This window comes from Pogona vitticeps, chromosome ZW-PAR (assembly GCF_051106095.1).
Source record: "Pogona vitticeps strain Pit_001003342236 chromosome ZW-PAR, PviZW2.1, whole genome shotgun sequence".
In the NCBI taxonomy this organism is placed as follows: domain Eukaryota; kingdom Metazoa; phylum Chordata; class Lepidosauria; order Squamata; family Agamidae; genus Pogona; species Pogona vitticeps.
Window position 1 is genome coordinate 217,351 of NC_135800.1, and position 27,506 is coordinate 244,856.

Here is a 27,506-nt window from a genome sequence, read left to right on the forward strand (position 1 = left end):
CAGGCTTTGCCACCCTTGAGTCCTTCCAGGCAAATGGCAGAGCATTTTAGCTCATCCTGAGCCAAAGGCTGGAAATTTCGCGGGACCGGCTGCAGAAAAATCCCTTCTCAAGGTGCCTTGTGTCCTCCAGAAGAAGGACCTTGGCCAGGATCCTTTCCCAGCACCAGCGATGAGGCAAGACGGAGGAGAACAGCCCGGCCCTTCAGCCTCGGGCCAGCTATTTCTCCCTCACCGCCCACCCTGTCTCTCTTCATTGGGAAAGGTCAGCTGGCCCGGCAGGGAAGGGACAGCTCCCTGGATCAGTACCAGTGGTTCCCCCCTCCAGGCTCGGCTGACTGAGCAGCCGGCGCGAAGGGGAGGTTCGGCTGCAGAACCGGGGGGGGGGGGCACCTGGCTCATCCATCCGAGCTGCTTCGGCTGATGGTTCCAAAGAACTTTCATGGCAGGGTTTAAACTTTACAGCTGTTTTTACAAGCGGCCCCTCCCAGGGTCAAGCGGTTCTCCCTTCTCTGCGAAGCGGAAGCCACACTCGCCAGAACGCCCAATGCTCCTGGGGCACCTTTAAGACTGATGCTGGTGTGAGACAGGGGGGGAGGCAGAGCATCAAAGACGGGGCCACCCCCACCCTGAGCAAAGTAAGCGCACGTGGGCCGTGGGCCTTGCACCGTTTCCTGCCCCCCCCACCTGAGATCCTTCCTAGCCCTAACCCAGTGACTCTCCTGTGGCCCCTGGAGGAGCATGAAATGACCCCCCCTCCCACCTGGCCTCTGCCTGGACTGTGGCACCCAGCTGAGAAGCGCGATGTTCGTGGGCAATGGTTGCGCCACCAGGTCCCCTGCGTGGCAGAGACAGGCCACGCTCCGGCGGATGAGGAGGCCCTTCTGAGCCACCCTATTTTCCAACAGCAGGTTGCCAACTAAAGGGGCCAAGATAGAGGCTCCCAACGAGCAGGGCTCAAATCCGGCCGCTCTCCCCCACCCCATCCCCTGGCACTGAGTCTCTGGACCCTTGAATGCTGGGAGGAATGATGGGTGAGGAGGGGCTCACCGCACCCGCCAGCCAGACACCCACCCACCCACCCACACAAGGCAGCCTCCGTCCGTCAGCCCTTCTCTCCTGGGAGGAAGCCCAGGGGCTCCACCTCCCAGGCCTGGACTTTGCAGGCAGGAACTCCACCTCACTGGGCAACCCTCCTCTCCCCCCATGTGTGTGTGCGTGCTCCCACCCTGTGTGTCTTTCCTCTCAAGACCTTCTGCTTTGCTCCACCGTCACACCTCCTCACCTCTCCTGCATCTTGTTAGAGCGCAGGGCCCGCTCCGCGCCACTTTCCTGAGCTCTCCTCTGAATCATTCCGAGTTTCCAAACACACTGACAAGCCTTGATCTTTCCATTGCTCCTCTTTTGGTGGAGAAGGAACAAGGAGGGGAGTGGGGGGGCTTCTTCTTTTTTTAAATGCCTGCTTCCCTTGGATTGGCAGAATGAGTCCCCAGACTAACAACAAGTACAACCTTTTAGGAAAACAGCCTTTCATCAGCCTGGCAGAACCCACCGCTTTTTTGCTTTTTTGCTTCCACGGGAGATTGTCTCAAGCACATAACCCCCCCCCCCCAAGGTGACAACAAGCTCAGCCCCTGCAGGAAAAGTGCAGGATCTGGCCTCCCAAAGGTCAGGCAGAGGCGAAAGGGGTGAAAAGGGGTGGAAGGAGACTCCCCCCCCCCCTCGATGCACTCCAAGGGGACCTGGAGTATTAAGCAACCAACGGCAAGGCCCTCCTCCACGCCAGCAGCCCGGACCCATTTGAGGGGCCAGCTGGGTATGGACTGGTGACACACCCACTATTCCTCCCCTGCCCTTGCGGTTCATGCTCAGATAGACTGCAGGTAGAGATGGAGGTTCCATTCCGTTCCTAGAGCTGAGCAGCATTTTTTCTCAAGCGGCAGCAATTCATTCTAAGAAAATTCACTCCAGCAGCGAAAGGCATAACTGGCAAAGCGGGAGCCAAGAGTCGTGTGGCTGGCAGGGGACTCTCTGGGGCCCCACACGCCCTCCCCTTTCAGCATCGCCCCCAAAGCAGGCCACTTATCCCAGGCCATTCCCTGTACCTACACACACAGACACACACCCGTCATAGACCACTGCAGACTCCCAGCTGGGACACCCAGGAAATGGTTTCCTGGTCTACCAGAGAGCAGGTGCCCACGGACATCCACAGCGGGCTCAGTCGCGTTGGCAGTAAATGCACAGGGAGGAGCCGGGGGTGGGGGTGGGGGGGGCTATCGAGGCATGACCCTCTCTCGCCCCAAGCGGGACCCCTTCCTCTTGGGGCGGCCCGCCCGCCTGCCTCCCTGCCTTCCTTCCCCGGGGGCGGGCGGGGGGGGGCGGCGGCTCACCTGGGACATCTGGGGCCGGAAGTTGATGTCCTTGAGGTCGACGGAGCCCGGGGCCAGGTTGTGCAGCAGCTGGCAGAGCAGGACCCCGTCGCGGAGGGCCTGCGCCAGCTCGAAGACCACCGCCGAGGGCCAGGCCACGCGGTGGTGCGCCGGCAGGACCTGGCAGTCGATCAGCCAGCGCCCGCACTGCCGCCACTCCTCCATGGCCCCGGCCGGACGGGACCAGACGGGGCGGGACACGGGCCGGCCGGCCGGCGGCGGACCGACACCCACCACCACCACCCCGGCGGCGGCGGCGGCGGCGAGCTCCCAGGCACGCTCCCCTAAGCGGCGGCGGCGGCGGCGGCCGGTCTCTCCCGGTGCAGGGGCCCCCAGGCGGCGGCGGCTTCTCCTCCGGGTGGCGACGGCGTCGGCGGCGGGTGCATGGCGGGGGCCCCGGGGGCCTGGAGCAGCCGAGCCTTCCTCCTCCTCCTCCTCTTCCTCAGCGAGGCCGGCGCCGGCCCGTCATGCCGCCCCCGCGAAAGGCTCGCCCGGCCCGCTGCCTCCGGGACAAGGGACGAAGGGGCGCCGGCCGGGAGCCGCCCCTGCCCGCGAACAAAGAGCCCGAGGCGGCGGCGGCACCGGCGTCTTCTCCCCCCCCCCCGGGGGCCTTCCTCCTCCTCTTCCTCCTCCTCCTCGCCGCCGCTCTCCTCTTCCTCCGGCGCTGAGCGAGGGCTCGGCTCGCCTTGCCTTCCCTCCGCCGCCCGCCCCGCTGCGCTGCGCTGAGCTGGGCTGCGCTCCGGTGGCCGGGGGAGGGGCTGCCGTGGAGGGGAGAGGGAGGGGAGGGGAGGGGAGAGGGAGGAGCTCCCGCCCCCGGCCCTCCCGCCCCCGCCCTTCTCGCTCGGCCCGCGAGGAAGCCCGGCGCACACTCGCCCCCCTTCCTCCTCTCCCTCCCTCTTCCAGCCAGAGGTGTTGCGCGGGGGCGGGGGAGGGGGCGGCATCCTCTTAGCGCCGGGCGGGGGGGGGCTGGAGAGGCGGGGCAAGGCCGCGGCAACACGTGGGGAAGGGCGGCCGGCCAGCTGCCCTCCCTCCGCAGGGCAGGCACGCGGCGGCGGGCGGGAGCGGGGCCGCCCTCACCTGCCCAGGTGTTTCAGGTGCGCGGGTCTCGGCGCGGCTGGAGGCCCCCCTTTGTACTTTCCCTGCTGGGGCTGCGCTTCTCCCCGCCGGCCTTTCCCCTGCGCGAGCCTTCTTAGCCTTTGCACGTTTATTGCACGGCGGTTCGCGTCCAACTCTTGTCTTTTGAGAGACGAGGCACGCCGCCGCCTTGCGGCCTTTTAAAGGAGGAAACCGGGCTAAGCTATTTTGAAGAAATAAATACAACGAATACATAAACAAACACTTTCAAACCAGTTATTTCTTCAAAGAAATTTAAACGTGTTCTGGTTTTCTGCAACGTACCTTTGGGGCTTTCAGTTATTCACAACGTATCGTCTGCAGAGAGATTTACTGTATTTTATCCTCCTCTCTGGTATCTACGCCTTTAACTGAACTACCCTTTCTGATGACTTCTATGGCCCCAGGTGACTGAAATGGGAGATGATGGGGCAGCCCTGTCTCGACCCTGGGAATAGTGATTCCGTCCTACCCTTCTTTATTATTGTGGCAGAATTCTGTGGATATAGTGGTTGGACTATTAGTCTAAATTCGGTGCCAAAGCCTATCTGTGTAATCAATTGCTTTATTATTATTATTATTATTATTATTATTATTATTATTATTATTATTATTATTATTATTATTATTATTATTACGAGGGCGACCAAGTTTACTGTATTCGGATCCAGCGGGTCTCGGACGGGCTTCCCGGCGGTCCCAGAGCGCCCCCCGAAGGCCCCCGACGCGAGGAACCCACCGCTGGGGAGGCCTTTCTGCCGGGAAAGCTCCGGGTCCCCCTGAACGGAACCTGAGCGGATGGCGCTCCGGCCAAGGCCCTTGGTCCCGCCCGCGTCCCCGGTCCGGCCCGGGCAGGAGGGCCCGGCTCGCTCGGGGCAGGAAGGCGCGCGCGGCCGGGGCCGGGGCGGGAGCGAGCCCGAAGGAAGCTCCGCCCGCTGACGCGCCAGGCTCGCCTCCGCCTCCTTCTCCTCCTCCGGGGAGGCCGTCGCGCGGAGACCGAGGGGACGCGAGGCCCGGAGAGCCCCGGGGGCGCGCGCGGGCTGGGCGGGGGGGGGAGGAGGCGAGGCGCGCGCACCGCCTTCCTCCCGGCGGAGGGGGGCCCGCGAGGGCGGCGGGCGGTTGGGCGGGAGCGCCTCTTCTCCGCGCTCGCCTGGAAGGCTCCCGAAGACGCGCGCGCCCTCTCCGGCCCCCCCCGCTGCAGCCCTGCGCGCGCCCGCCCCCCCACCCACCGGCTCCAGGGCCTTGTCGTGGGGTGGGGGATCCTCGCGGGGTGGTGGTGGGGGGTCGGGGGGGGGGCCGGCCTCGCCAGCCCAGAGACGGGCCTCTCCGGGGACTCCCGGCTTGTGTCCCCCCCCGCCGCCCCCGCCCGCCCTGCCCTGCCCTGCCCTGCCCGGCGCTCCGGGCGGCGGAGGATGAGCGGGCGGGCGCCGCTGGCCGAGAAGGCGCTGTCGGAGGCCTTCGCCCGCCTGCGCTACCGGGACGCCTCGCTGCTCATCTGGCAGCAGCAGCAGCAGCAGCTGGAGCGCCTCCCGCCCGCGGGGACCTACTTGAGCCGCAGCCGCAGCGCCTGGTACTCGCAGTACGGCAACCAGGCCATCCTGGTGCGGGACAAGGACCGGCTCGGGGAGGGGGCCGCCGCCGCCCAGCCCGGGGACACCGGACGCTCCGCCTTCTGCGCCCTGATGTGAGGCCGGGAAACGGAGCCCCAGCGGCTCCCCAGACTCTGACCCCCCCCCCCCGCTGCTGCTCCTCCTCGCTTCTCCCTCGGGTGGGATCCGGCTGCCCGACGGACGTCCTGAGGGAGCCGCCTTTCAGGGGCATCGGCGCTATGGGGCCGGCCGGGCGGGGGGGGGCAGGCAGAGAAGGCCGTTCACCCCCCCACCCACCAACAACCGAGAAGACCGACCGGCTGCCCGTGGATGGTCACGGCCTTTGACAGGGAAAAAATGGAAACCAGGAGCCACCTCGCATCAGATGGACAGGCAGGTCCTTCTCCGAAGACAGCCCCCCCCCTCGAAAGCGAAGGGGGGGCATTTGCACACCCTTCGGGTGGATCACGAACAAGGGAGGTCCTCCTGCATGCCTGGCGCCTGCCCCGCCTGGAAGACACCCGTCTAGAAGCGCTCCCGTCTTGTTCCAGTCCCGCGTTCACCGAAGGGTGGTGCGTCTTGTCGTCGGGCAGCGGACCGTCCCCCCCCCCTGCGCTGGCCTTCCTTTACATGGGAGGGGGCGTCGCAGCCGGAGCCTCTCTCTCTCTCTCTCCCTTTGGGGCTCTGAGCAACTTCAAATAAAACTCATCCAGCTGCTCCTGGCATTGCTTGCATCCCAAGTCACTTTTCCCACGCCTGCTCTTCACCGGGATGGGGGCGCGTGGGTGGGTTCCGGAAACACAGACCCGAACCTGGGCCCAACCCCGCTTTGGCTGTTTGAAGCAGCCCTGAAGGCCGACGTTCCTCCTGGCGGCAGCCGGTCCCCTGGCCATGTCGCGAGTGCTTTGAGAAGGAACGGGATGGGGTTTCGAAGGGACCGTCTTTGGGATCCAGGCTCCCGTCCCTTCAGGAAGCAGGTCGCAGCAGGCCACGAGTCTGCCTGGGCCCCACCAGCGAGTGGGCTTTGCGGTCTGACTCCGCGGGCAGGAGCCCGGTGGTCGTGGTGGGGCAAAGGACAGGCACAAGCGATGGTTCCCCCTGCTTTGCTGAGGCCTTCCCCTCCTCACCTGGTGTAGGGACCTGACTGACTCCGAGGCCCCTTTGCATGCACCAGCGGGCGCCTGGCCTGCGTGGAGACAGTGCTGAGGACCGGGTTCGGGTCTTCCGGCTGCCACAGAAGTTGGGAGTCTCATTCTTAAGCACTTTCTCACCCTGGAGGAGGAAGCCGATGAGCCACAAAAGGCCAGACCTAGAGAGAGCAAGCAGTCAGAAACTGGGGGGGGGGGGGGGAGGCTGGGAAGCTGCTCCCATCCGTGTCCCACCAGCCAGGACCATTCACTCTTCACTGGGGCCCCTTCTGGAGAGTCTCCCGCTTCCCATCCATGCCTCAGTGTTTCCAACAGGCGAAGGAGGCCCGCCAATCCCCCCCCATAAACCCTGCCCTCCTTACAAACCCCTTCTCTGGAGGCCGAGTTCTGGCCACGGGACTTCTTGTGAGGCTGAAGCCTTTTGCCGCTCCGCAAAGGAGCTGCTTCAGTCTGAAGAAAGAAGTCCAGTGGGCAGGACTCCTCCGCTTCCAGAGGACCTCACCTGGAGGACGGGCAGCCTTCACAGAGATGTTGTTACAATCCCCTTCTACGTCAGGCCGTTCTGTACGTTTTACCTCCCCTTACGGTTTAGCAGCATGGCCAGAATCTCTATGGTTGGCTTACGCTTGCACGAGGAAAAGTGGGCAAACCTTAGCGACAAGTTACAGCCGGTTCACCGAGCGGTGGTCGCTCTCCAGATAAAGGTGCCTGATTGCACCACCGGAGGTGGGCCCTAAAATGCCACCGGGTCCCCTTTGCTGCCGAGACCCCCAGGATTCCTTCTTACACAAGCAAGCATCAACTGGGAGCAGGATTCCCCTGGCCAGCCTACCTTTGCATTTCATTTCCCGCCACGCGCCTCCCCAACTTCACACAGCCAACCTGATACAATCACCCCCCCATGTCACCCAGGTGACCCCACAGATTCGCCCCCCCCGTCCATCTGCAAAAATAAAAACCGGAACCAACGAGGAATTCCCGGGAAGCAGCAGCTCACCTTTTAAATACGCCACCCGCCTCGTCCACCCGTCCCTGTAGCGCTGGAGGCCGCGCGCATCTGCTCCAAATTCAGAGGTCGGTTTCCGGCCGCATCCAGCTTCCTCCTTTGTCCATGTTGGTTCTCTTGGCTGGACGGCTGTTCAGGCCGCGGCTCCCCCCGGGCGGGAGGCAAAACCAACCCGAAATCGAGGGAGCTCCACTTTCCACGTATTCCTGCCCTCCCCCCCCCCCCAAGTTGGTCCCACGTGCCTTAGTAGAGAAGTGGCGTCTGCTCTGGAAATCGGGTCTTTGTTCCTTTATTTTTTTAAATTTTTTTCCAAACTGTTCTACTTTAAAACAAGATACAGAGAAAAAGACCAACGTGGAAGGAGACTGGGAATACACAAATAAAACATGCTTTATCTGGAAGTTACCAATACCTGTAAGTCCAAAGTCTGTACAAAAAAGAAACCAAACAAAACCCCCAACGATGCTCGCGCCCCACCCACCCCCAACCCCCACCCCCAAACTGAACACACATACAAGGAAGGAAGAAGCACCGGGCGCAGGAAACGATGCAAAATCTGTAGCACCTGTTGGTTAAAAAGTCAAATACAGTTAAATAAAAAGGACTCCCAATTCTTTAGAGCTTAGGTTCTAAAAAACAACGCAAATCTGCATTCGTCGTCCATTGTAGTTGTCTGCTGTTCTTCAAAACGCAGGGCACGTTTTTAAGTGACTGACGGTGTTAATAAATAAAGTATTTCTATATACATGAAAAATAAGGGACAGTCCATTCTGGAGTGTGTCGTTTGCAAAAGAGCAGGTCTCGCAGGACAGGCTGGAGAGAAAAAAATAGCTTCTAGAAAATCCACAAGCCTTACAAAACAGTGTGATTTTCCCCACTGACCCCTGACCCCCCCCACCTCCCTTCCCCTTCTGTATTTTCTGCACACCTTGAGGTAAAAGGTTTAATTATTTGGAAACCTGCCCTTCCGTGACACACAAGGAGACCTCCACCCTAAGAGCTTCCTGATGGTTGCGAAAGGTCCAAAGAACTCGGATCGGGGGCTTCTCCCTTGTCCCCGGGGTGGGTGGGGGTGGGGTAGGAGAGCTGCTTGGGGGGGGGCTGCGAGGTTTTCTACGGCAAAGGGCCCTGCTGGTGCCTTGGAAGGGAAGCCCCAAAGGCCTACCACACCCGGGGGGACTGGGTTTTCTGGCGGCCACAAGGGCTGACACGAGTCCGGGGTTGGGAGTGGTGTGGAGGGGGAGGACAGTCTTTCCAAGCAGTCTGGCGGCCACACCTGGTCTCGAAGGTCTGTCCCTCCAGAGAGAGGCCAAATCCGTGGGTCCTCTTGGCCTGCCCCCCCCCCAAACGCTGTTGCAGGACACCCTGCAGGAGGGACCGCAGCAGAGAATGTGGCTCTTCTTCTTCCACCCGAAGGGAGGGTGGAACGGGAGAGCCGGGGCACCCCCAGGCCCAATGGACCAGGTCATGATCCGTTAACAAGTGCTGCAAACTCTTTGCTCAACAGAACCAGGATTCAGAAGCCTTCAAACACCCGCCGCCGGCCAAGGAGAAGGGGGCCCACGCTGTGGTTGTTGAGGGCGTCTCTCTCTGCTCCCCGGGGCAAGACAAGACCTTGGTCCACACCCAAGGGCCACGGCGGTCCCTTGCTCTTGTGTCCAGGATAGCCGAGGTGGGTTTCCGTGGCGCAGAGGGGCCAGGCCCCCAGCAGACCCCCCAAGTTCTCCCTGGGTGTAGAGAAGCAAGGTGCTGCGTAGCCAGCCCTCTGCCCCGATCCGCAGCCTTGCCAGCCACCCATCCTGCCCGGCATTTCGGAGAACGTGGCCTCAGTCCACCAACCAGTCTCTTGGGAACGGCCCCGCGTGAAGGTCTTGATCATTTTTTTTTTAAGATAAAAGAAATATCTAAAAAGATACAATTTTTAAAAACAGTCCACAGTACAGGAGCTTTCTTTTTCTTCCCTCATATATATATATATATGTATATCTATTTATATATATACGTGTTTTTTTTTATAAAAAAAAGGGGGGGGGGAGAATGGTCTTCACCACAATGCAGAGACGGAGGACCCAATCCGCCAAAGGTCTTCTCTGCAACGCTCCCCTCCCGCTGCCTTGCCGTGAACGGGAGCTGTTTTTCTCTTCCGCGCCGTCGGCCCTGCTTCCAAACGGGGAACCCTCTGGTGCAGAAAGAAGGGGCGCCCCGGCCGGACTGAGCCCACAGAGGTTAGGATTTCTACTGCTAAGAACGAACACATCAACTACTTCAAAAGCTAACATCGCTCGGAGACCGTACCATTTTACAGAGAGGGGCCACCTCCTTCCCTGCCCCCCTCTTGAAGGCTCTCCCCTTCCACCCACTGTCTCTGCTTCGTGTTGTGTCCTAAAGAGGAAAAGCCACTTTCCGGCTGCATCAAAAAATAAAAATAAAACTTTAAAAATATGGGACAATTTCCCCAGTAGAAATGTCACCTGGTCAGCCTTTCTCTCCAGAAGTTCCTCTGACGTTTCAGCCTCTCCTTGGCAAAGCAGAACTTTTTCAATTTTTCAAAAAAGTATAGAGACTTTTAAGGGGAGATGCCATCAAGTCTAGTCTCACTCACACGCACGCACGCACACGCTCACAATCGTTAACCTCCTAAAAGTGGGGCGGGGGGAGAGAAATTAATTTAGGAACTTATCTTTTTAGGATACTGAAGCCTTTTAAAAAAAATATTTAAAGACTGGAGGGGAAAGTGGGGCAGAGCAGGAGATTTCAAAAATAAAAATATAAAAAGAGGAGAGTCAAACCCCAGGGCAAGGCAGCACAGTTCCGGGGGGTGGAGGTGGGGGTGGCAGGTGTTTGCGAGGCCTCCGTCGGCTGTCCAAGGGCGTTCACGAGGAGTCTGTGGTCTACTCAGAGTCGCTGCTGTCGGAGCTGGAGCCGCTGGAGCTGCTGCTCCCGGATTCGGAGGAAGAGCTGCTGCTGAGACGGGACGGGCCTCCCGACGGGGCCGAGCCGGATTTTTCTGTGCAAGAAAAAAGGGGCCAAGCGCCACCGGTGATTTGAAGGCCACTGGCCTTGGTGGATTCGGGGAAACCCGACCGGGCGGCTTCTCTCCCGCTGAAGCCCTTGTCGCCCGATGCTCTGAGAGTCCCTCCCCAGCCCTTGCTAGAAAGGAGGGAGCCCTTCTGCGGGAGCCCCTTGGCAGGCTCAGCCCCACCGACGCCGCCTGGGGAGGCTGGGGGCGGCTTCGGCTGGCTTCTCTGGGCTGACCGACCGACTCCCCGCAGGAGGCGCTCTCTGGGGGGGGCCCCCCCAAAAAGTGCCTCTCCCTGTTTTCCCCTGGCCCCATGACCGGCTCGCCCCTCCCCAGCCCCGGAAGGAGAGGGCAAACCATGCCTGATGCCCGCCGGTCACCTTTCTTGGCAGGCTTCTTGTTGCTGCCACCACCGCCGCCGCCGCTGTTGCTGCTGTTGTTGTTGTGGAGCTGGCCACTGACGTCCTGGAGGCGCCTCTCCAGCTCCTTCTTCTTCTCCTGCGCCATCTCCTCCTTGGACCGGGCCGCCTGCTTCTTCCCTCCGGCCGCTGCAGGGAAGAAATGCCCACCTGCTGAGCCCAGGGTGTGGCGGGGCTATGGTGTGCATGCACGCACGGGTGTGCATGCAAGGGGGGAGGGTGCGCGGCCTGAGCCGTGCAGGCAAAAGCGCAACAGCACAAAAGGCACGCACGAACGCCCTTCCGGTCGGCAGGATTTCACAACTTTCAGCCACTGAATGGGGATTTTCTTTCTTTTTGAGCCTCTTTCCGAAAGCAAAGCAGCAAACCCTACTTGCAAGGCGGCATTCACTTCGGGAGCCATTTAAAAAAAAAAGACTGCCGCCTCCGGCCAGGTACGGGCACAAGCCGTGAGGCCCTTGCTTTTCGAAGCCCGCCCGCCCACGACAACCAGCGCCCAGCACTTACAAAAGGGTTTCCGCTGCTTCTTCTGCAGGCAGGACTTGACGTATCTCTCCAGTTCCCGCAACGTGGTGGGCTTCAAGGTCTCAAAATCAATTTCGATCTCATCCGGGTTCGAGTCGCGCAGGGAGGGCTCCCGCGACTGGATGATGTGCACCACCCGGCCCAGCTTCTCTCCCGGCAGGCGGTTGATGTCCAGGCTGAGCTGGCGCTTCTCGTCGTACGTCATGGGCAGGCCTTCCTCCTCCTCCTCCTCCTCGGAGTCGTAGGTGGCCGGAGCCTGCTTCCCGCCCTTCTTCGGCGGCCTGCGAGGGAGGGACGGGAGGAGAGGGCTAGGGAACGGGCGGACCAGAGGCTCGGCCAGCCTGAGTGGGGGGGCAACCCCGCCCTCTCCAAGGGCCGCCACCTCCCCCCCGGCTACAGACTCCCACCGGCCCTCCGCAGAGGTCAGGCCCCAGGGACCCCTCCTCCGGGCCAGGTCCCCCAGTGGCGGACGGGCTCCCTCCTGGCTGGGGGGGGTTTTGCGGCAGACCCCACCCCACCCCCAGGTCCTGCCGGCTCACCGGTTGGCGGTGGTGGTGCTGTTGGCCTTCTTGGCGGGGGCCTTCTTGGGCTGGGCCGGCTTGGCCGGGGGGGCCGCCTTGGCTTTCTTCTCCTCCTCGGCCTTGACCTTCTGCTTCTCTTTCTCTTTCTCTTTCTCCTTCTCCTTCTTCTTCTTCTCCTTCTCCTTCTTCTCCTTCTTCTTCTTCGGCTTGTTCACGGGCGCCTGCGAGAGGGCCGCCAGCTGCTCGTGGACCGCCTTCAGCTGGCGGGAGAGAGGAAGAGACGCGCTCAGCGGGGCTCCGGGTCCCCCTCCAGCCCAGCGGCCGTCTCCCCGCAAACCGCCCCCCCCCCAGGTCAGGGGGAGCCAGGGGAGGTCTCCCAGGGAGGAGCCCAGGACCTCCCCCACCCCGGTGCATGGGCCTTAGGAGCGTGGCACGCCCCAGGGCACCACCATGCCCGTGGGAGGGACCTAGCCAAGGGCCATCCCTTGGAGCCCATGGGATTATTGCAATCCACCACCACCCCCATCGTCCCTTGAGGGAGTCCCATCCCTCTCCCATCCAGTCCTCCTCCTTTCCTGCCCTTTTCCTGAGGTGCTGGTCTTCTCGGGCGGGGCCTCTGAGACAAGGGCACACCTCCCCCCCCCAGGGGTGGAAGCAACCCGAGCCCTTTGCCCTCTCAGGATCCGAACCCTCCTGCCTTTCTCTCGGCCTCCTCAAGAGACTCTACAGAACAAGCGGTCCCCAACCTTTTCTCAACCGCGGACCGGTTTTGGGGGGGGGGCATGAGGTCAGTGCGCACATGGGTATGGCGCGCTCGCACTCTCAGCGGAGCGTGCTCACGGAGGTTGGGGGGGGGGGGAAAGAAGAGATCTGTGTCCATGGCCCAATTCTGCCTAGGCCACGGACCGGGGGTTTGGGACCCCTCCCTCCCCCTGCTATAGAAAACGAGGGAGGCCAGATTCGGGAGGGTCATTTCAGACTCTTCTCTCTCGGTCTCTCTTGGTCGCTGCCAGGGGACCTGCCTACCTCCCGGTGACCTCGACTACAAGGGCCGAGGCTTCGAGGGGGTGGCAGCCGCCTCCCCCCCCAAAGGAGCCCCCTCGCAGGCCACCCGCCACCAAAGAACAGGGAGTTTGGACCCCTAGCAAACTAAAGCTACAGAACGGCACACACATTTCCGCACAAGAAAGAAACCGATAAAAATCAAAAAACAAAACTGGGCCAATACATTCCATCCATTCCATCCTCGGGAGTCTCTGACCCTCTGCCTCAAAGAGCCGGAGCGGTCCTGTGTGAACGAGAAGACAGGCAGGGAAGCAAACGGAGCGTCCACACTCCGGTGCAAGGGAGGTCAAGGGGAGAGAGGGGTGTCCGGGAATCACACCCGGGTCTCCCCCAGAGTCAGGAGGAGGGCCTTTCTTCACTTTTGAAAGGATCAAGTTCCTGGACCTCATGAACACTCCACAAAATGCACAGAAATCCAAGGGTTCAAAGGCGAGGCCACTGCGAGAGCATTTCACACGGAGAAGCCAGCTTCCATCCTTTCTTCTGCGCCCCCCCTCACCCCCCACCCCACCCTATGGACTCAGCTTCGCACTGGAAGCCTGGCTCCACGTTCCCCTTATCTGCTGCACATGTGACCCCTGTGAATCTGAGCCGCCCTCCCAGTGGGGCCGGGGACTCCTGGGGAGGGTCTCCCCAGTCCTCCCCTTCGGGTCCCGGGGGCCCACCTGGCTCCTTAAGGAACCCCCCCCCCCGGGACCCACGGAAGCCAAAAGGCATTGCTCTGCGCTTGCCTTTTGCTCCTGGGGGGACCTTCCTTTAGGGCCGGCGTGCCATGAGACTCCTCTCTCTCTCTCTCTCTCTCTCCTTACTCTCGGCCTGTCCCTAAAACCACTTGGCGTGGTTGCTTCTCCCCTCCCCTTCGATTCTGCCTCCTCGTTTCGTAAGGTGTTTTAGGACTCTTGCCTGCTAGACCCCCCCCCTGGCTTGTGTTTTTCCTGAAGGTTAAAGCAGGACACATTTCCGGCCAGCCAGCCATCGCTCAGAGGGCCGGGGGCTTCTCTGGCACCCCAAGACCATCTCTGTGTGCGGGGGAAGACTTTGTGGGGGACCCATCACACCCCCTCCAGGCCGGGGAGCCTCCCCGGCAGGCTCAGGCGAGGGAAGGAGCCCCGGCGGGGGCCGGGGAGGGGTCGCCTCTCACCTGCTCCTGGAGCTCGGCTAGCCGGGTGGCGCGCTCCTCCTCGGAGTCGGAGCTGTCCGAGTCGGAGGAGCTCTCCTCACTGCTGTGGCTGCTCTCCACGCTCTTGCTGACCACGGGGGCGGCCGGCGGAGGGGGGGGAGGCGGCGGCTCGGCTGGTTCGTCGGGCATCTTTGCAAACCGCATCTCAAAGACATCCTGCAGGGAGAGCCGGGGAGTGTGTGTGTGTGTGAGAGAGAGCGAGGAAGGGGCCTGGAGAGCCAGGCACAAGGCTGGGTTATCGACTAAGCAAACACACTGGACATCAGCAGGAGGCAGAGCAATATAAATCATTTTTTAAAAATAATAACAACATGCCAGGATGATGCATGAACCCCTGATTTAGAGGGAGGCAGAAGGGCATGCAGTGGCTAGCAGACATGTGGGTATCAACCTTCCAGAACAGTGGCTAAACTTACACATCACTTCACGGAACTGGCTCAGACTGGAAAAATATCTACAGTAGGACCCCCTATATAGAACCAAGGGGGGATCAGTTCCAACCTCTGTGGTGTTTGCCAAAAAACCTCAAGATTTACAGCAAACGCTGTTTTTCATAGCAACCACTATGCATAGCATGGTCTCTGGCTCCTCCTAGTGGCCGGTTCTGGTAAAGACATGGTAGAAACTGGTATTTTCAGGATTTATCCTTTAATGTTTTTAATATTTTCAGACTGGGGAATAAGTGAATCAGTGAACAATGACCTTGCAGATTAAGACGGTCCTGCTGTCGCTCTCTTATACAGACCGAAAAGGAATGCCAACAAAATGAGCTGCAACCCAGACCTTCCTACACAGGGAGCAGGAAACGCCCGAACCCTAGAAAGAGGCAGCTGGGCCTGCTCTCGACGCCAGGCAGGAAGTTCTCATGGGGCAGGCCGGGGGGGCGGGGGGGGGACGGTCACCGTTTTATTTCTCCCAAGGGCTGTTTGGGTGTGACCCGTTACGTTTCTCTGCTGGTAGCCACGTTTACCTGAAGCTTCCTGGCCATGGCCACCACCTCGTGGTCGGGAGGGTTGTACTTGTAACAATTAGAGAACATTAACCGAATATCCGCTGCAAAACCTTGAGCATCGTGATATTCTCGGCTGTCCATTTTTTTCTGCAAATAAAGGAAGCCAGAAATGGGGGGAAGGGGGGAGATGGAGGGGGGAAGGGTGGGAAAGGGAAAAAGCCATCAGCAGCACGCCTTCACGGATGAAAAGGGCAAAGCGAGGAAGCTTTGGCAAGGGGTAAGGTACCCTTTCAGACCACGGGGGAGCTGCCATGAACGGTAGGACCACCGCAAGCGTGTCGGACATTCAGAACTGCACCGGGTGTGTGTGTGTAAAAGCAGAGCGATACGTGGGGGCCCAGGCTTTGCCTCTCCCGCTCAGAAAACCACGTGCCAGCCTCCAGCCCACGACTCAGCTCGTTTTCCGAAGAAAATCGTTTCAGTGGAAACGGAGAGACAACCCTTTCAAAGCATCCTCAGGGCAACAGCCGGCCCGGGGCTCGCAACTCCTGCCTAGAATCAAAGACCCCGGCTCGGGGGCCCTGCTCCTCCTGCAACGACGGGCCAGTCGCAAAGGGAGGCAGGGGAAACCTGCCTGCACCCTCTCAGCCCGGCTTGCCCCAGCCTCAGCGGCTCCATAGGAAGTGGCCGCCTGCTGCATTCGCTCGCACACGCCCCCCCCGGCTGAGTCTGCAATAGAGGAACGCCCCATGGGAGGAGATCCTGACGTGGGTGGCTCAGGCCCCAGCAGGCCAGCCTGGCTGCCTTCTGCATCTGGACTGCCCTGCTCCCGGCAAGCCAGTGGGGCAGCCCCCGTCCTGGTGGATCGTGCCCTCTTGGCCCCCACCCAGCCGAACCCCAGCCCCCCCAGGGAGGCCCAGGCGAGAGCCCTACTTTGACGGTGCTGAGGTCCATGGGGTGCTTGATGATGTCGTGATAGTCGTGTAGCTCCAGGGCCTCGGCGTCCACCGGCTTGTAGAAGGGCCAGGCGTAGGCGGCGTGCTTCTTGGAGAGCATCTCCTTGAGGATGCTGTCGCAGTACTTGAGGTGCTCCGACAGCTTCCCCTTCTTGCCGGCGTGCTGGGGCACCTCCCCGTCCTCCAGGTCCTTCTTGGGGGGCTTGATGGGGCGGCCCCCGCTCTCCCGCCGGGCCACCACCTTGGCCTGCTTGGAGTCCGACAACGGGGTGGGCGACTCGCTCCGGCTGGCCGTGATGGCCGACGTGGTCGGGGTGGTCGTGTCCGCTTTCCGCTTCACCCCCTTTTTCTGAAACGCAACCGAAGGCAAACAGGAATCAAGGAGCCGGCCACGGCGGTCGGCCGCCTCGGCTACCCGCACGAGCCCTTGGAAGTCCAGCAACTGGACGACGGCCTTCAGATTCAGAAAGCAGGTCTTGGGGGCCCCTTGGTTTCCCACCCCCACGTCCAATCTGCTCTACCAGAAGCAACTAAATCCAACACCTACACGAGGAAGGCCCTTCTTTTTAAGGAGGAAGGCTGCGGAGTCATGTTTTAAACACAGACATAAAATGAACAAGGGATCTCGGGGCTCCCTTGCTCCCCCCCCCCAGCGGGGTGACAGGTCCTGCCGTGCCCAGCCAGAGATGGGCTCCAGCAACACCGTGTACGTGTGTCCATGTCTGTGGGGCGAGCACGGATCCCTTTCACACCAACGACGGCTGGTTGCAAGCAGTCCTAAATTAGGGTTCTGGCTATCGGGTTCTGAGCAGGGTGCAAGCTGCCCTCGGGGGGGGGGGGCAAGGGGGCTGTCAAGGACAGGAGGCAAAGCCAAGCAAAAATCCAGACAAGGGGTCAAGGGGTCCTGGAAAAGGAGGTCCCCCACCTCCGGCACCCCGATTCCAGGCGGCAGTCACCCGGGGCCCATCCAGAGGCGCTCTGACGGTGGGGGCCCAGAGCATCTCCTCGACCACAAGGAGCAGAAAGAGCCAAACCCCCTCCAAGGGGCTTAAGGTTTCGTGAGTTGTATTGACACCTCAGGGTTGCTTCCTCACTTTCTCCACCGCCCTGGGAAGGGGACTCAGCCTGGCAAGAGGGAAAGGCTGGCCCCACGGCACCCCCAGCACCTCACCCGTCCCAGCCCAAAGCGCTAACCACTGCCTCACACTACCCTCTGCGGCTAGACTGTCAAAACGGGGTATCTGTGTGTGGAAAAGTCCCGTTCCCCCCCCCCTTGCAAGGCCAGGCAACGGAGCGTCTCCCCGCTGCTGACGGCTCACCTTGACGATGGGGGGCGTCGGAGGGACGACGGGCATGATGGGGGCGGCGGGCGCAGGGGGCGGCGGGGGCGGGGGCACCGTGGCGGGAGGCGAGGCGACGGGGGCGAGGGTGGTGGTGATGGTGGGCACGGGCGTGACGGCAATGACGGGGGTCTGCGAGACCGAGGGGGGGGACGTTCTGGAAGGAGGCCGGGGGGGAGGCGGAAGAGACGGCGGCCGAGGCGGCGTGCGGGGCGCCTGTTGTCGCAGAAGAGAAAAGAGAGAGAGAAAAGTTACATTCCAGAGCTCCCCACCGGCCAGTTCGCCCTAAATATCCCCTCCACTGCCTTGGCTTCACCTCTCTGGGGGCCAGGAGTAGTTTTTCTTTTTTCTTTTTTTTTAAAAAAGGGCTAACAAATATTTGAAGCAAACTTTTATGGGGGAGGCAGAGAGGTGAAACAGGCACCCTCGTTCAAGAAGGAGGTGGTCATGAGCCCCCTCGGGGATTCCTGGGCCGTCCAGCTTCAGAAATACATCTGCCGTGGACGTGGCTCAACCGATTCTGTCCAAGGGTGGCCTCCAAGCTCCCATCCCAAGCTGCCCCCCTCCCCTGGCAAGCCCCTTCGGCTCTCAAGAGGAACGGAAGGAGGCTCCTGACTGGGGGGGGGGCACACAAGGGGAAGGCACCCCCCCTCCTGCTGGCGGCTCGGTCAAGCCCCCCCGCCCGGCTGCTTCCCCCCCGCCGCCGCACAGAGCCCTGCGCGTGACCTGCGTTGTGGGCGCCGGCTGCCGTCTTGCGCGCCTTGCCCTTCGGCACCGGGGGGAAGAGCTCCACCTCCTCCTGGGGCATCTGGGCCACTTTCTGCAGGAAGATCTTCTCCAGGGCCTGCGCCATCAGGACGATGTCGTCGGTCGGCTGGAGGTTTGGGAGGAGGGGGAAGAAGGGGGGGGAAGAGAGAAAAAGCCCATGGCACTTCAGGTCCTTGTCCCCATGGACGGCATGGATATGGGCCGTTCCCTTTACAGAAACCACGGGACGGCTGGTCTTGGAGCAAGACCTCCCAGCTCTGGGTGAGTGAGTTTGAGGCCAAACTTTTGTGGGACCTCCACGACTTTTCCTCTCTCTTCGCTGAAGAGAGGCGGGTGAAAGAAGAGCCCAATCTGGAGTCAGAGCTCCCGCGTTCGGGGGGGAGGGGGGGCAAAAGGTACCAAGGGCGGGTCCCGTCCTTTGCCAACACACCCAAAGCGTTCCCACCGCAAGCAAAAGGCCTGAACACCCAGCGGGTGCCTCGGGATCCTGCCCAGATCCTTTTACCTTGTTGTAGATGTAACAGTTTGTAAACATGGTGTTGAAATCCTGCATGCACTCGCTGGCGCTCCAGTAGTAATTGTGCTCCAGCCGCTTCTTGATGGTCCCCATGTCCATCGGGTTCTTGATTATTTTGTGATAATCCTGCTTGGGGAAAGAGGGAAAGCCGCCCGTTATTTCCGTGGCGTTATCGACAAACGCAGCGCTTTAATAAAAGCCGCAACCGTGTCCAGAGAGACCTGTCCTTGGACGAAAGAATTTGAAATGTGGAAGTGGGCTCTGGGGGGGGGGAGGGAGAGGGAGGGCAGAGGAAAACAAAGGGGGCAACAGGGCCAAACGGCTGTTTCCCCCACCTGGTAACTCCGAACCCAACGCCGACAGCCTTCCTTCGGCAAGAAACTCACAGTGAAGGGGTGCAATTCCTGGCCAGGCTTTGTGGCGAGATGACAACAGGGGCTCAGGCAACCTCATAAAACGATCCCCCAGACCAGACGTGGATGGAGGAGGAAGAGGAGGAGGAGGAGGAGGAGAGAGGGCGATTGGCTGGTAGTCACGGAAAGAGCTAAATGGACCCTCCATGTTCAGTGTCCGTCTACCCTGGAATATTAGGGGCGGGAGAAAGGCTGCCTCTGGGCCACCCAGGAGACGGGGCTCGGGTGAAGATCCCGACGCTGTCAGTCATCGGTTATGCGGGAGGGGGGCAAGGGCTGCATGGAAAAGGTGATCCAGCTGCACCTGGGGAGCCAGCAAGCTGCCCACCCTGCCACGGGGGGCGAGGGCGGTCTCAAAGATGATGCTGGGACCCCCTCCGGGCTCAGCCCTGCCAGACAAGACACAAGCAGACAGGCAGGCAGACGGACAAGGTGAGATTCACCGAGGTTGCCCAGTTCCATGCCACCAGGCTGGGGGAAGGAACTCCCCGTCAGTTCCAAAAACTGCCACTCTTAACGATACATACACACACACACACACGTGCGCGCACACAGACTTTCTGGAGGGGAACAGGACAGGACTCACGGGCAAGTTCAGCTTGGCGGCGTCCACCGGCTGGTAGAAGGGCCAGGCAAACTGGTGCTTCCACAGCGTCTTGACCACGACATTCTGCATGTACTGCAGCTGGTTGGTCTTCCGGCCGGGTTTGCCCGGGTTGGTGACCTCTGGGGGCGGGGGGTTGGCGGGGCCCGGCGGCACCTGGACGGCCGAGGTGACCGCAGACATGGCCTCTGGCCGCCTCGTCTCACTTGGGGTCCAGACGGCGACACCCACCACCGGAGCCGCTGCCGTGGGTCGCAGGAGACGGAGGGTCGCTTCTCACAGTCCCCCAGCCGGGCGGGCATCCCATTGCCAGCCGCCGGCCATGCAGCCTGTGGGCAAAGAGGGGAACGGGCACTTCTTCAGGTTCTCGGCAGAGGAGGGCGGGGGCAATCGGCCTTCCGGCCCTCCCGTTCCACAACCGAGGGCTCAAAACCTCAACAGAACCGTGTCTGGAATCTGGCGCCACCAAGCCGGGCCCCTCCTCTTCGGGCAAAGGGGAGGAAAGCCATGGCTTTAAAACCCTCTGGCCTGCTCAGGGTTTGGAGAGCGCAACGCTTGCACTCAAGCCACGGAGCTTCAGAGCGGCCAGCTTCCTTTTTGGACCTCACTGGGGGGGGGAGGAGAGGGGGAAGCCCTTTACACCTGAGCCACCCGGATTTCTCCGTGGACTTCCTTGCGTCTCTGTGAATCTCGCCTTTTAACAGAAATGCCACTTTCCTACTTCCAGTATTTAGATTTCTGCCATGTACTCTCCAAATTTCGCCCAGCAGCTGCCAGGAAGCGTGGTGAAGGTGCACGCAAAGTTTGCATCCACTCATTTATTAAAAGCGTTTCTCGCCTGCCTTGTATCAGCAGATCTTGGGGAAAGGAGCCACCGGCCAAACCAGCGAAGACCGTCCAAAGGGCTTTGAAGGGACAGAACCAGAAGCAAAAGCCCAACAAAACCTGCCACCTCAGAGACCTGGCCGGCACAGCCTCGGCACCCGCTGGGTCTCCCAAAGGAAGCCGTCGCTCGACGGATGGGGGCACTGCCATCAAGGCGGCTCTCCCCCCCCCCCCCCCCCGCGTTTCCACCGGGCAACAGCAGGAAGCTCAGGAGCCTTCCTTTGGGAAGGGGCTCCTCAAAGCCTTCCGTGGCTTGACGCTCCTCTCCACCCCAGCCTCTGCGGCGGTTTCGGAAGGACTGACCGAGAACGGAAGCCATTCTGGCAGGAAGAACGCCGGAGCCAGGGCATGACGGGCTGCCGGCCCCAAAGGTGCTCCGGCCGCGGCAGGGTCCCCGAGAGAGAGAAAGAGAAACCGTCCGATGATGCGAGCCCGCAATTGTGACACCTGCGGGGCGCCAGCGAATCAGAGGCCGGGGAGGACTTTTCAATGGAACCCCGAGAGAGAGAGAGAGAGGGTGGGTGGGAACCGGCCACCTCCTCCATCGGAAGCCCCGGCCAGGAACAGCCGAGAAAGAAGAGGCAACAAGGGCCGTGAGCTTCCCGGATGGCTTCGCTTTGGGAGTCAAGGGCAGCCGAGGGTCCCTCCTCTAGAGGAGGAGCCGAGATCACCCCCAGGAAGACACAGACAGCGAGCGAGGTCTCGCGCCTTCCTGAGTCGGATCGGAGATTCTCCTGGCCCGCCGGCCCTCTCTCACTAACCCTGGACAACCGAGGGGCATCCTCCGCCGTTAGATCCCAATCTCTGGTCCCCAGATAGACTGCCTCTGTACCTGCAGGTTCCATTTGCGCCACGCAGGCGGACTCCTGCGGATCCACGGAAGGCCAGGGCAGGAGGGGCCTCACTGGGGAAGAGGCTGCCTCCCGACATGCCCCCTAAAGGCCGAGCAGGGACCACCTGGAAGCATCCGTCCATCATTTACTCTCTAAGGGACCTCACGGGCTGCCTTCTCTAGCAGGTCCTTTTCTGGCCTCCTTCTCTGGTGTTTCTCTCTCTGCTCAGCTGTTTAAAGCGACTCCTCTTCTGAGGCTTTTTTTTTCCCCAAAAAACTTCTTTTTCCTGTTTTGCTCTGTACCCTTTTAGAGGGTGTGTGAGCGGTGCTCCAGGAACCCTCCGGGCGGAAGGACCAGTGAGAAAGACAAAGGCAATTATTACAGAGCGCGCAGGTGAATTCGGGTGGAGGAACTTGTCAGGGGGCGATCCGCCGCCAGCAGGCACCTGGAGATCTCCTCAGCCCCAGGTGGCTTAGCCAAAGCGAGGGGCACTGGCCAGCACCGGAGGGCCCAAGGCTCCCCCCATCCAACACCTGCCCTCCTGTGACAGAGGAAGGAGGTGTGGGGCACAGCCCAGCCTCTCTCTCCATCCCGGCGGAGCAGCTGGGGGTCTCCTGCCAGAGCAGCGACGACGGCCCTCACCTACTTCCCAGGGGCGGAGAGGAAAAAGCGGGCCAAAGTCACACCACGGAGCGTCTGCCTAGGGGAGCAGCTCCAAAGCAGGCCAGCTTCCCTCGCTGAGACGCTCGACGACAGCAGACACCCCAAGCCAGCCACGCTGGGTGAATCACAGCAGGGAGCTCCAGTGCCAGGGGTGCCAGCGAGGATTCGGAAACACAAACAGGCACCCACACGCCTGCCTGGCTGGCAGAAAAGGGCACCCCTCCCCTTCAAACGTGGGCCGTCCCTGCTCCCTTCGCCTGCAGAGGGAAGGCGGGCAGGCGCCGGCTGGCTGGCATTCCCGTCCGTTTAAAGGACTTCCATGCGCCCCCTCCAGCAGTTTGCAGCCGAGAGCGGCGCTCGTTTAAGGCTACCAAACGGTCCAGTTAGTCCGAGGCGGACGCTGGCCCCACACTTCATCACCTGGGGGGCAAAGCCGCCCCCAGGTCTTCCTCCCACACGCACCACTTGAGGTGCAAGCAGCTCATGGGCACCCGAAGCCCATCCCCCCCCACCTCCTCACAGGCCACCACCGGGCAATCTGAGGCTTCGCTTGGGGGTTTCCCACGTTCCATCGACAGCAAAACGTACGAGCGATCTGGGGCCCGACACGACCATCTCGGGTGAGCGAGGCCCTCGGCCCAAACGCCATTCGCAGCAACCCCCCTAGAAGCAGCAGGGGCAGGGGCAGGATCCAAGCTCAAGTCCCTCACTCACTCACGGCGCAGACCTCTCTTGCACCTGCGTCGGGCAAGGGCGCCCCCCCTCCAAAGGAGGGGCTCCCGTAAAGCAGAAGCCGAGAGCCCCGCTGGCCAGCCGGCCCCTGGGGTTCCCCCCACAAAGCAACCCTCAGCGTGTCTCCTCAGGAGTCAGGCCCACCCAGCTCGGTGCTCTTTTCCCCTGGGTTAAGGCAGGGAGGTCCGCTCTTGAGACTGCCCAGGAACGCTGGCCCTCGGAGGGAGGGGAGCCGGTTTGCAGCCCAACGTTAAGAAGGAGAGGAAACAGATTTGCTCTGGGCTCTCCGGGGAGGGGGGCGGGCGCTCTGTCCTGGGGTGTTTCTAGGCAGCCGTGGGCCAGCCGGGATGCTCGAGCCGGGGGGGGGGGGTCCTGGCTCAGGAGGAAGAGCCACACGATGGGACAGGGCGCCCGCCCCCCCCATCCAGGATCCTATCCAATCCTGGACTTCAGCAGAGGCGGCTCCCGAGTCGGCCAGCACCAGGGCCTGATCCAGCCGGGCTCCTGGCCTTCGCTGCCCCCCCCCTTGGGGGGGGTGAGTGTGCCGAACGGTCTCCTCTCTTGCCCAGACTTGTGTGAGGGGCCTGGTAAGAAACAGGGGCACCCAGCCATCCGCACCCCACCAGTCACAGAGGGCACCCACTGGGGATCCAAAAGGGAGCCAGAGTGCATGGGGGGGCCCTTGTGAATGATGGGGGGGCCCCCTGAAGGCCCCATGAGATTGGAGTGGAGTGATGCTGCCTGGTGCGGGTGCTTTGCCTTAACTGGGGGGGGGGAAGGAAAGAGAGGGGCCAGGTAAGCAGCCACCCCCGGGAGTGCAACAGGTGCACCACATCGGGCCTCTCCAGGCAGTGCTGCCAGCTGGGGGGGTCTCTGGGGAGGGTTCTTCTCCCCCCCCCCCCCGCCAAGGACTCCCGGGGAGGCACCTGTCGCCCCCCCAACCCAGTTCTGCTGAGGTAAAAGAGGGGGCGAAAGGCTCTCCCCCCCCCCGCCTCCTCCTGTCCCAAAGGCTGTGTGTGTGTGTGGGAGGGGAAGGGGGCTGGGCCGGGGGGGGGGAGGAACCGATTCCCCCCGGCGCCCCCCCTCCCCAGAAACACAGGGGACGTGGGGGCGAGGCCGAGGAGGGGGGCCCCGGAGCATGTGCAGAGGGCTCTGCGGGGCCCGGCCGCGACCCTTGGGAGACGCCACGGGGGCGAGGGGGGCACCGGGGGGGCGGGGCGGGTCGCCCCCGAGGCCCCCGTCGGACCGGCGCGCCTGAGGGGAGAAAGAAGCCGCCGCTCCCGCCGCCCAACCGGGGCCGCCTCCTTCCCTTCCTCCCTCCCCGCCTCCCTCCGACCCGACCGCCCCCCCCCAAAAAAAGAGAGCGCGGCCTTCCCGGCCCCGGCGGCCCCCTCAGGCCGCGCCTCCCTCCCTCCCTCCCGCCCCGCCGGCTCCTCCTTTGTGCCGCCCCAGCCGGTCCCCGCGCCGAAAGATGGCGGGCCCCGGAGGAGGAGGAGGAGGTCGTTCGTCGCGTCCCCCCCCCCGGACACCCTCGCCGCCCCCCCCCCCGAGAGGGGAGGAAAGGGAGGAGGAGGAGCCGAACCGGGGGGGGAGGGGGGACTCCCTCCCTCTTTCCGCCCCCCCCTCCTCCTCCTCCGGCGGGGCGCCTTTTGTTACATTGTTGCGAGAAGCGGATCCCGGAGGAGGAGGAGGAGGAGGAGGAGGAGGAGGAGGAGGAGGAGGAAGCGCCGCCGAAAGGGGGAGGGGAGGGAGGGAGGGGGCCCCGACCCCCCCCGCCTCTACCCAACGCGCGCGCGCCTCCCTCCCTCCCTCCCTCCCTCCCCCCGTCCGCGCGCTTACTTGGGCCGGGCGGGGGCCGCCTCCGCCTCCCGCGGTGCGCCTGCCTGCCCGCCTGCCCGCCTGCCGGGGGATCGCCCTCCTTCCTTCCTTCCTTCCTCGCCCGGCGTCGCTCCTCGGGCTCCTCTTTTCCCCTTTTCCGCGCCGCCCCCCCCTCCCCTTCCTCCTTGTTGCTCGAGGAGGGCTGGCTGATGCGCGACCGAAGAACCGGAGCGATCCGCACCGCTCATGCGCCCGCCCGCGCGCGGCCCGCCGGGAACGGGAGTCACGCCGCCCGGGCGGGCAAGGCGCCCCGCCCCGCCCGGCACTACAACTCCCAGACGCCCCTGCGGCCTCTTTCTTCCCTCTTCGCCGCCGCCGCCGCCGCCGCCGCGCCGCTCCCCCTCCCGCCGCCTTTTCTCTCTCTCTCTCTCTCTGGCCCCTCCCCGCCGGAGATCCTGGGGGGGGGGAGGAACCAAGGGGCAAGGAGGGAAAGGCCGGCCAGAGAGGAGACTCCCCCGCCCCCGCCCCACCGTGGCGGGCCTGGTAGGGGGCCGGGAAGGCCGCCCTCGCCCCTCCCCCCGTGTAAACCGGATCGGGCCTACTTGGGCGGCGGAGCGGAGGGGAGCGAGTGTGTGTGTGTTCTGGGCCCGGGCCCCCTCCTCAGGGCCCGATCCACCCGGAAAGGAAGCCCACCTTGTGGCGCCTGGAAGGCGGCAGGTTCCCCTCTGGGGGCACCTCCTCTGAATGGTGTCCCGGGTTCCCTCCACGCAGGATCGTGGGCAAGGATGTGTGTGTGTGTGTGTGTGTGGGCACCAGAAGGCAGAAATGCTGTTGCGAACCCGGGTCCTCAACTTGCACCCCTAAGCTATGCACGTCTCTTGCAGGGGGGCCCTTGCCTGGAATACCTGCCCCTTCCTCCTCTTCATCTGGAGGGTGCTTTTCTAGCTCAGGACCCACCTCTTCTTCAGACCCTAATCTAGAAAAGAGGATGACCCCCACCCACCCACCCCATCATCTGCAATTCTGCTCCCTGCAGATGAAGGGCGGTGGTCTGTCTTCAAAGTGCCCTTGGGAGGAAGCCGCTCGGTGAAGAAGAGGCCTTTGCTTTCGTCTTCGATTGCGGGCAAAGACCCGAAGAACTGAATTACAGAAAAACCTTCACCCCGAGCTGTTTCCAGGCAGCTGGAGGGAACAGGGGACTCCAAAACCCACTCACAACTTTCATCGGATGGGGGGGCCCTCCAGAGGTCCTTCGGACGGGCCTGGGAGCCGCTCCGAGTGTCGCCCGAGGCGGTTTGTCTGCTCCTGCCCCGCTTCTCGCCCCAAGCAGCTCACGACGTGTTTAAACAAAGAACTGGCACAGTACAGGTAAAAACACCACAAGTTATCATTTTAAAACACAAGGTTATGCCCTGCAGAGATTTAAATTCCCAGCCCCAGGCGTTTCAGCCCACAGACGTGGAACTAATAGTGAGCATCTTCCCCTAAGGGGGAAAGGTGTTGAAAGAGGCCCACCATAGACATACAACGGAAGCAGACAGTGGAAATGATCGCTTCTTGATCAAAATTGCCTTCAATACACATTTTTATGCAGTTTCTCAGTAGTAGGATCGTGGGTGTTCCACTTTTTCATTTTTATGACCCCAAATATTGACAGCTTAGTTTCACTGACTCTTCAAAGCCTGAGAACATTTATGTCATAACAATTGCAATATAAGACTCTTGTTGTTGTTTTTCAAGCCACCAAGTGGCCCCAGAATAAATCTGTTCTCCTGACTTTTTCCTCCCATCTTTTTCCCTGCGAGTTCAAAAAACAGAACCTGCTGGAAAAAGTGAATTAGTGTTGAAAGCAAAACAGAACTGAGGCAGTGGTAGCGTGGCAGAATGAGAGAGGCTACTGAACACCTGACACTTATCCTAAGGTGGAAGGGGAAGCTCATGTGGCAATTAAAAAGCACCTGTTAATTGGCCAGGGACGGCAGTGTTGCGGTGTGTTGTCAGGGCATTGCGGAGTGACAGCAACCCTGCCAAAGGCGGGCCTCCCAAAGGTCTCGTCACACCAACAGGTCTTGGAAACTCAGGTGGCAAAAGGTGCAGCTTTGTTTGCATCCCTCGCTCAGCCCACCTCGTGGAGGGTCTTCCTTTTTCCCCCCTTCCAGCTTTTCAGCATATTTCACACAGGTTCAGGGGCTTCCCGTCAGCTGTCGGAGATCCTGTCCCCGAGCCTTTGAGGTGATCAAGGAAAAGCAGCACAGAGCACTCTGAACAAGTCATATACTACTGTAAAGGGAATGCTGAATGTTGGCAAACGGTTTTATTTAGAAACAACCACCAACCTTGTGGCACCTCGAAGACCATCAGGTTTTCTATCCCTCCAGTTTTTGTGGACTTTGACCGGCATCCTGAGAGGGGCCGGAGGCCCTTCAACAGATCCTAAAGGCCACAAGACTTGTTTTGTCATTTGTGTGATACAGAAATTGGGGCGGGGGGGGGGCAGTTACTATAGAAATGAATGAATACTATAGAAATGAATGCCCTTCCTTCACAAAATCAGCTTTTAAAAAAAACCCAGAAAAGGACCATGCAGTCTTCAGAACGATACCAAGCCAGGAGCAGGTGACATTTTAGTATTAGATCGCTAATTATGAGGCGAACCATAAAGGTATTGCCTGCTCCTGCATTTGTAAGCTTAGCATCTGAGCTTGCATTTTAACAGACGGCAAGGGGAAGGTGGCCTTTCTGTACAAACAAGGCACCCTTTTCCTAGAAAGGGGAGGCCTTGCGCGTCCCCTTCTCCCCTCCGTCCCCCAAATGACGAACACGGGCGGCTGGGCAGGGAGGGATCAGGAGGACTTTGCAGGAGCCCAGAAATTTATTTAAAAAAAAACCGGGGGGGAGGAGAACCGACGTGCGGGCACTGACCCTCTTCCGCGCTCTCGCAGGCTTTTTTTTTGCTTTTTTTTTGTCCCTCCAGGAGCGCCGTAGCGGCAACGGTCGGCGCGCACGCCCAA

The 27,506-nt window shown here is 61.5% G+C and overlaps 3 protein-coding genes across 9 annotated transcripts in view; 1 reads left to right on the forward strand and 2 right to left on the reverse strand.

Moving 5' to 3' along the window:
* The window catches only part of VAV2 (vav guanine nucleotide exchange factor 2), a 71,937-nt gene extending 68,733 nt beyond the window's left edge, over nucleotides 1–3,204 (reverse strand). The window contains exon 1 of one of the 7 annotated variants that reach the window (XR_013539636.1): nucleotides 2,391–3,203. Coding sequence is in view for 6 of the 7 variants with exons in the window: in XM_078382704.1 (XP_078238830.1) it covers nucleotides 2,391–2,594 (204 nt within the window). In the remaining variant the exon portion in view is untranslated. Of the gene's footprint in view, nucleotides 1–2,390 lie in introns of all 7 variants that reach the window. The other 6 variants (XM_078382704.1, XM_072984709.2, XM_078382705.1 and 3 more) reach the window with 6 other exon arrangements.
* Nucleotides 3,205–4,519: 1,315 nt separating this feature from the next.
* BRD3OS (BRD3 opposite strand) lies at nucleotides 4,520–9,298 on the forward strand. Its single transcript, XM_072985054.2, has one exon. The coding sequence runs from the start codon at nucleotides 4,955–4,957 to the stop codon at nucleotides 5,228–5,230; it is 276 nt and encodes a 91-aa protein (XP_072841155.1). The 5' UTR covers nucleotides 4,520–4,954; the 3' UTR covers nucleotides 5,231–9,298.
* On the reverse strand, nucleotides 7,559–24,784 carry BRD3 (bromodomain containing 3). Its single transcript, XM_072985053.2, is given in 13 exon segments — nucleotides 7,559–10,292; nucleotides 10,685–10,852; nucleotides 11,231–11,529; nucleotides 11,788–12,029; nucleotides 13,976–14,170; nucleotides 14,985–15,113; nucleotides 15,900–16,271; nucleotides 17,242–17,412; nucleotides 17,414–17,478; nucleotides 17,989–18,136; nucleotides 18,536–18,673; nucleotides 19,547–19,893; nucleotides 24,517–24,784. Coding segments are annotated over 12 exon segments (2,244 nt in total). The 5' UTR covers nucleotides 19,748–19,893; nucleotides 24,517–24,784; the 3' UTR covers nucleotides 7,559–10,176.
* Between the last annotated feature and the right edge of the window lie 2,722 nt (nucleotides 24,785–27,506).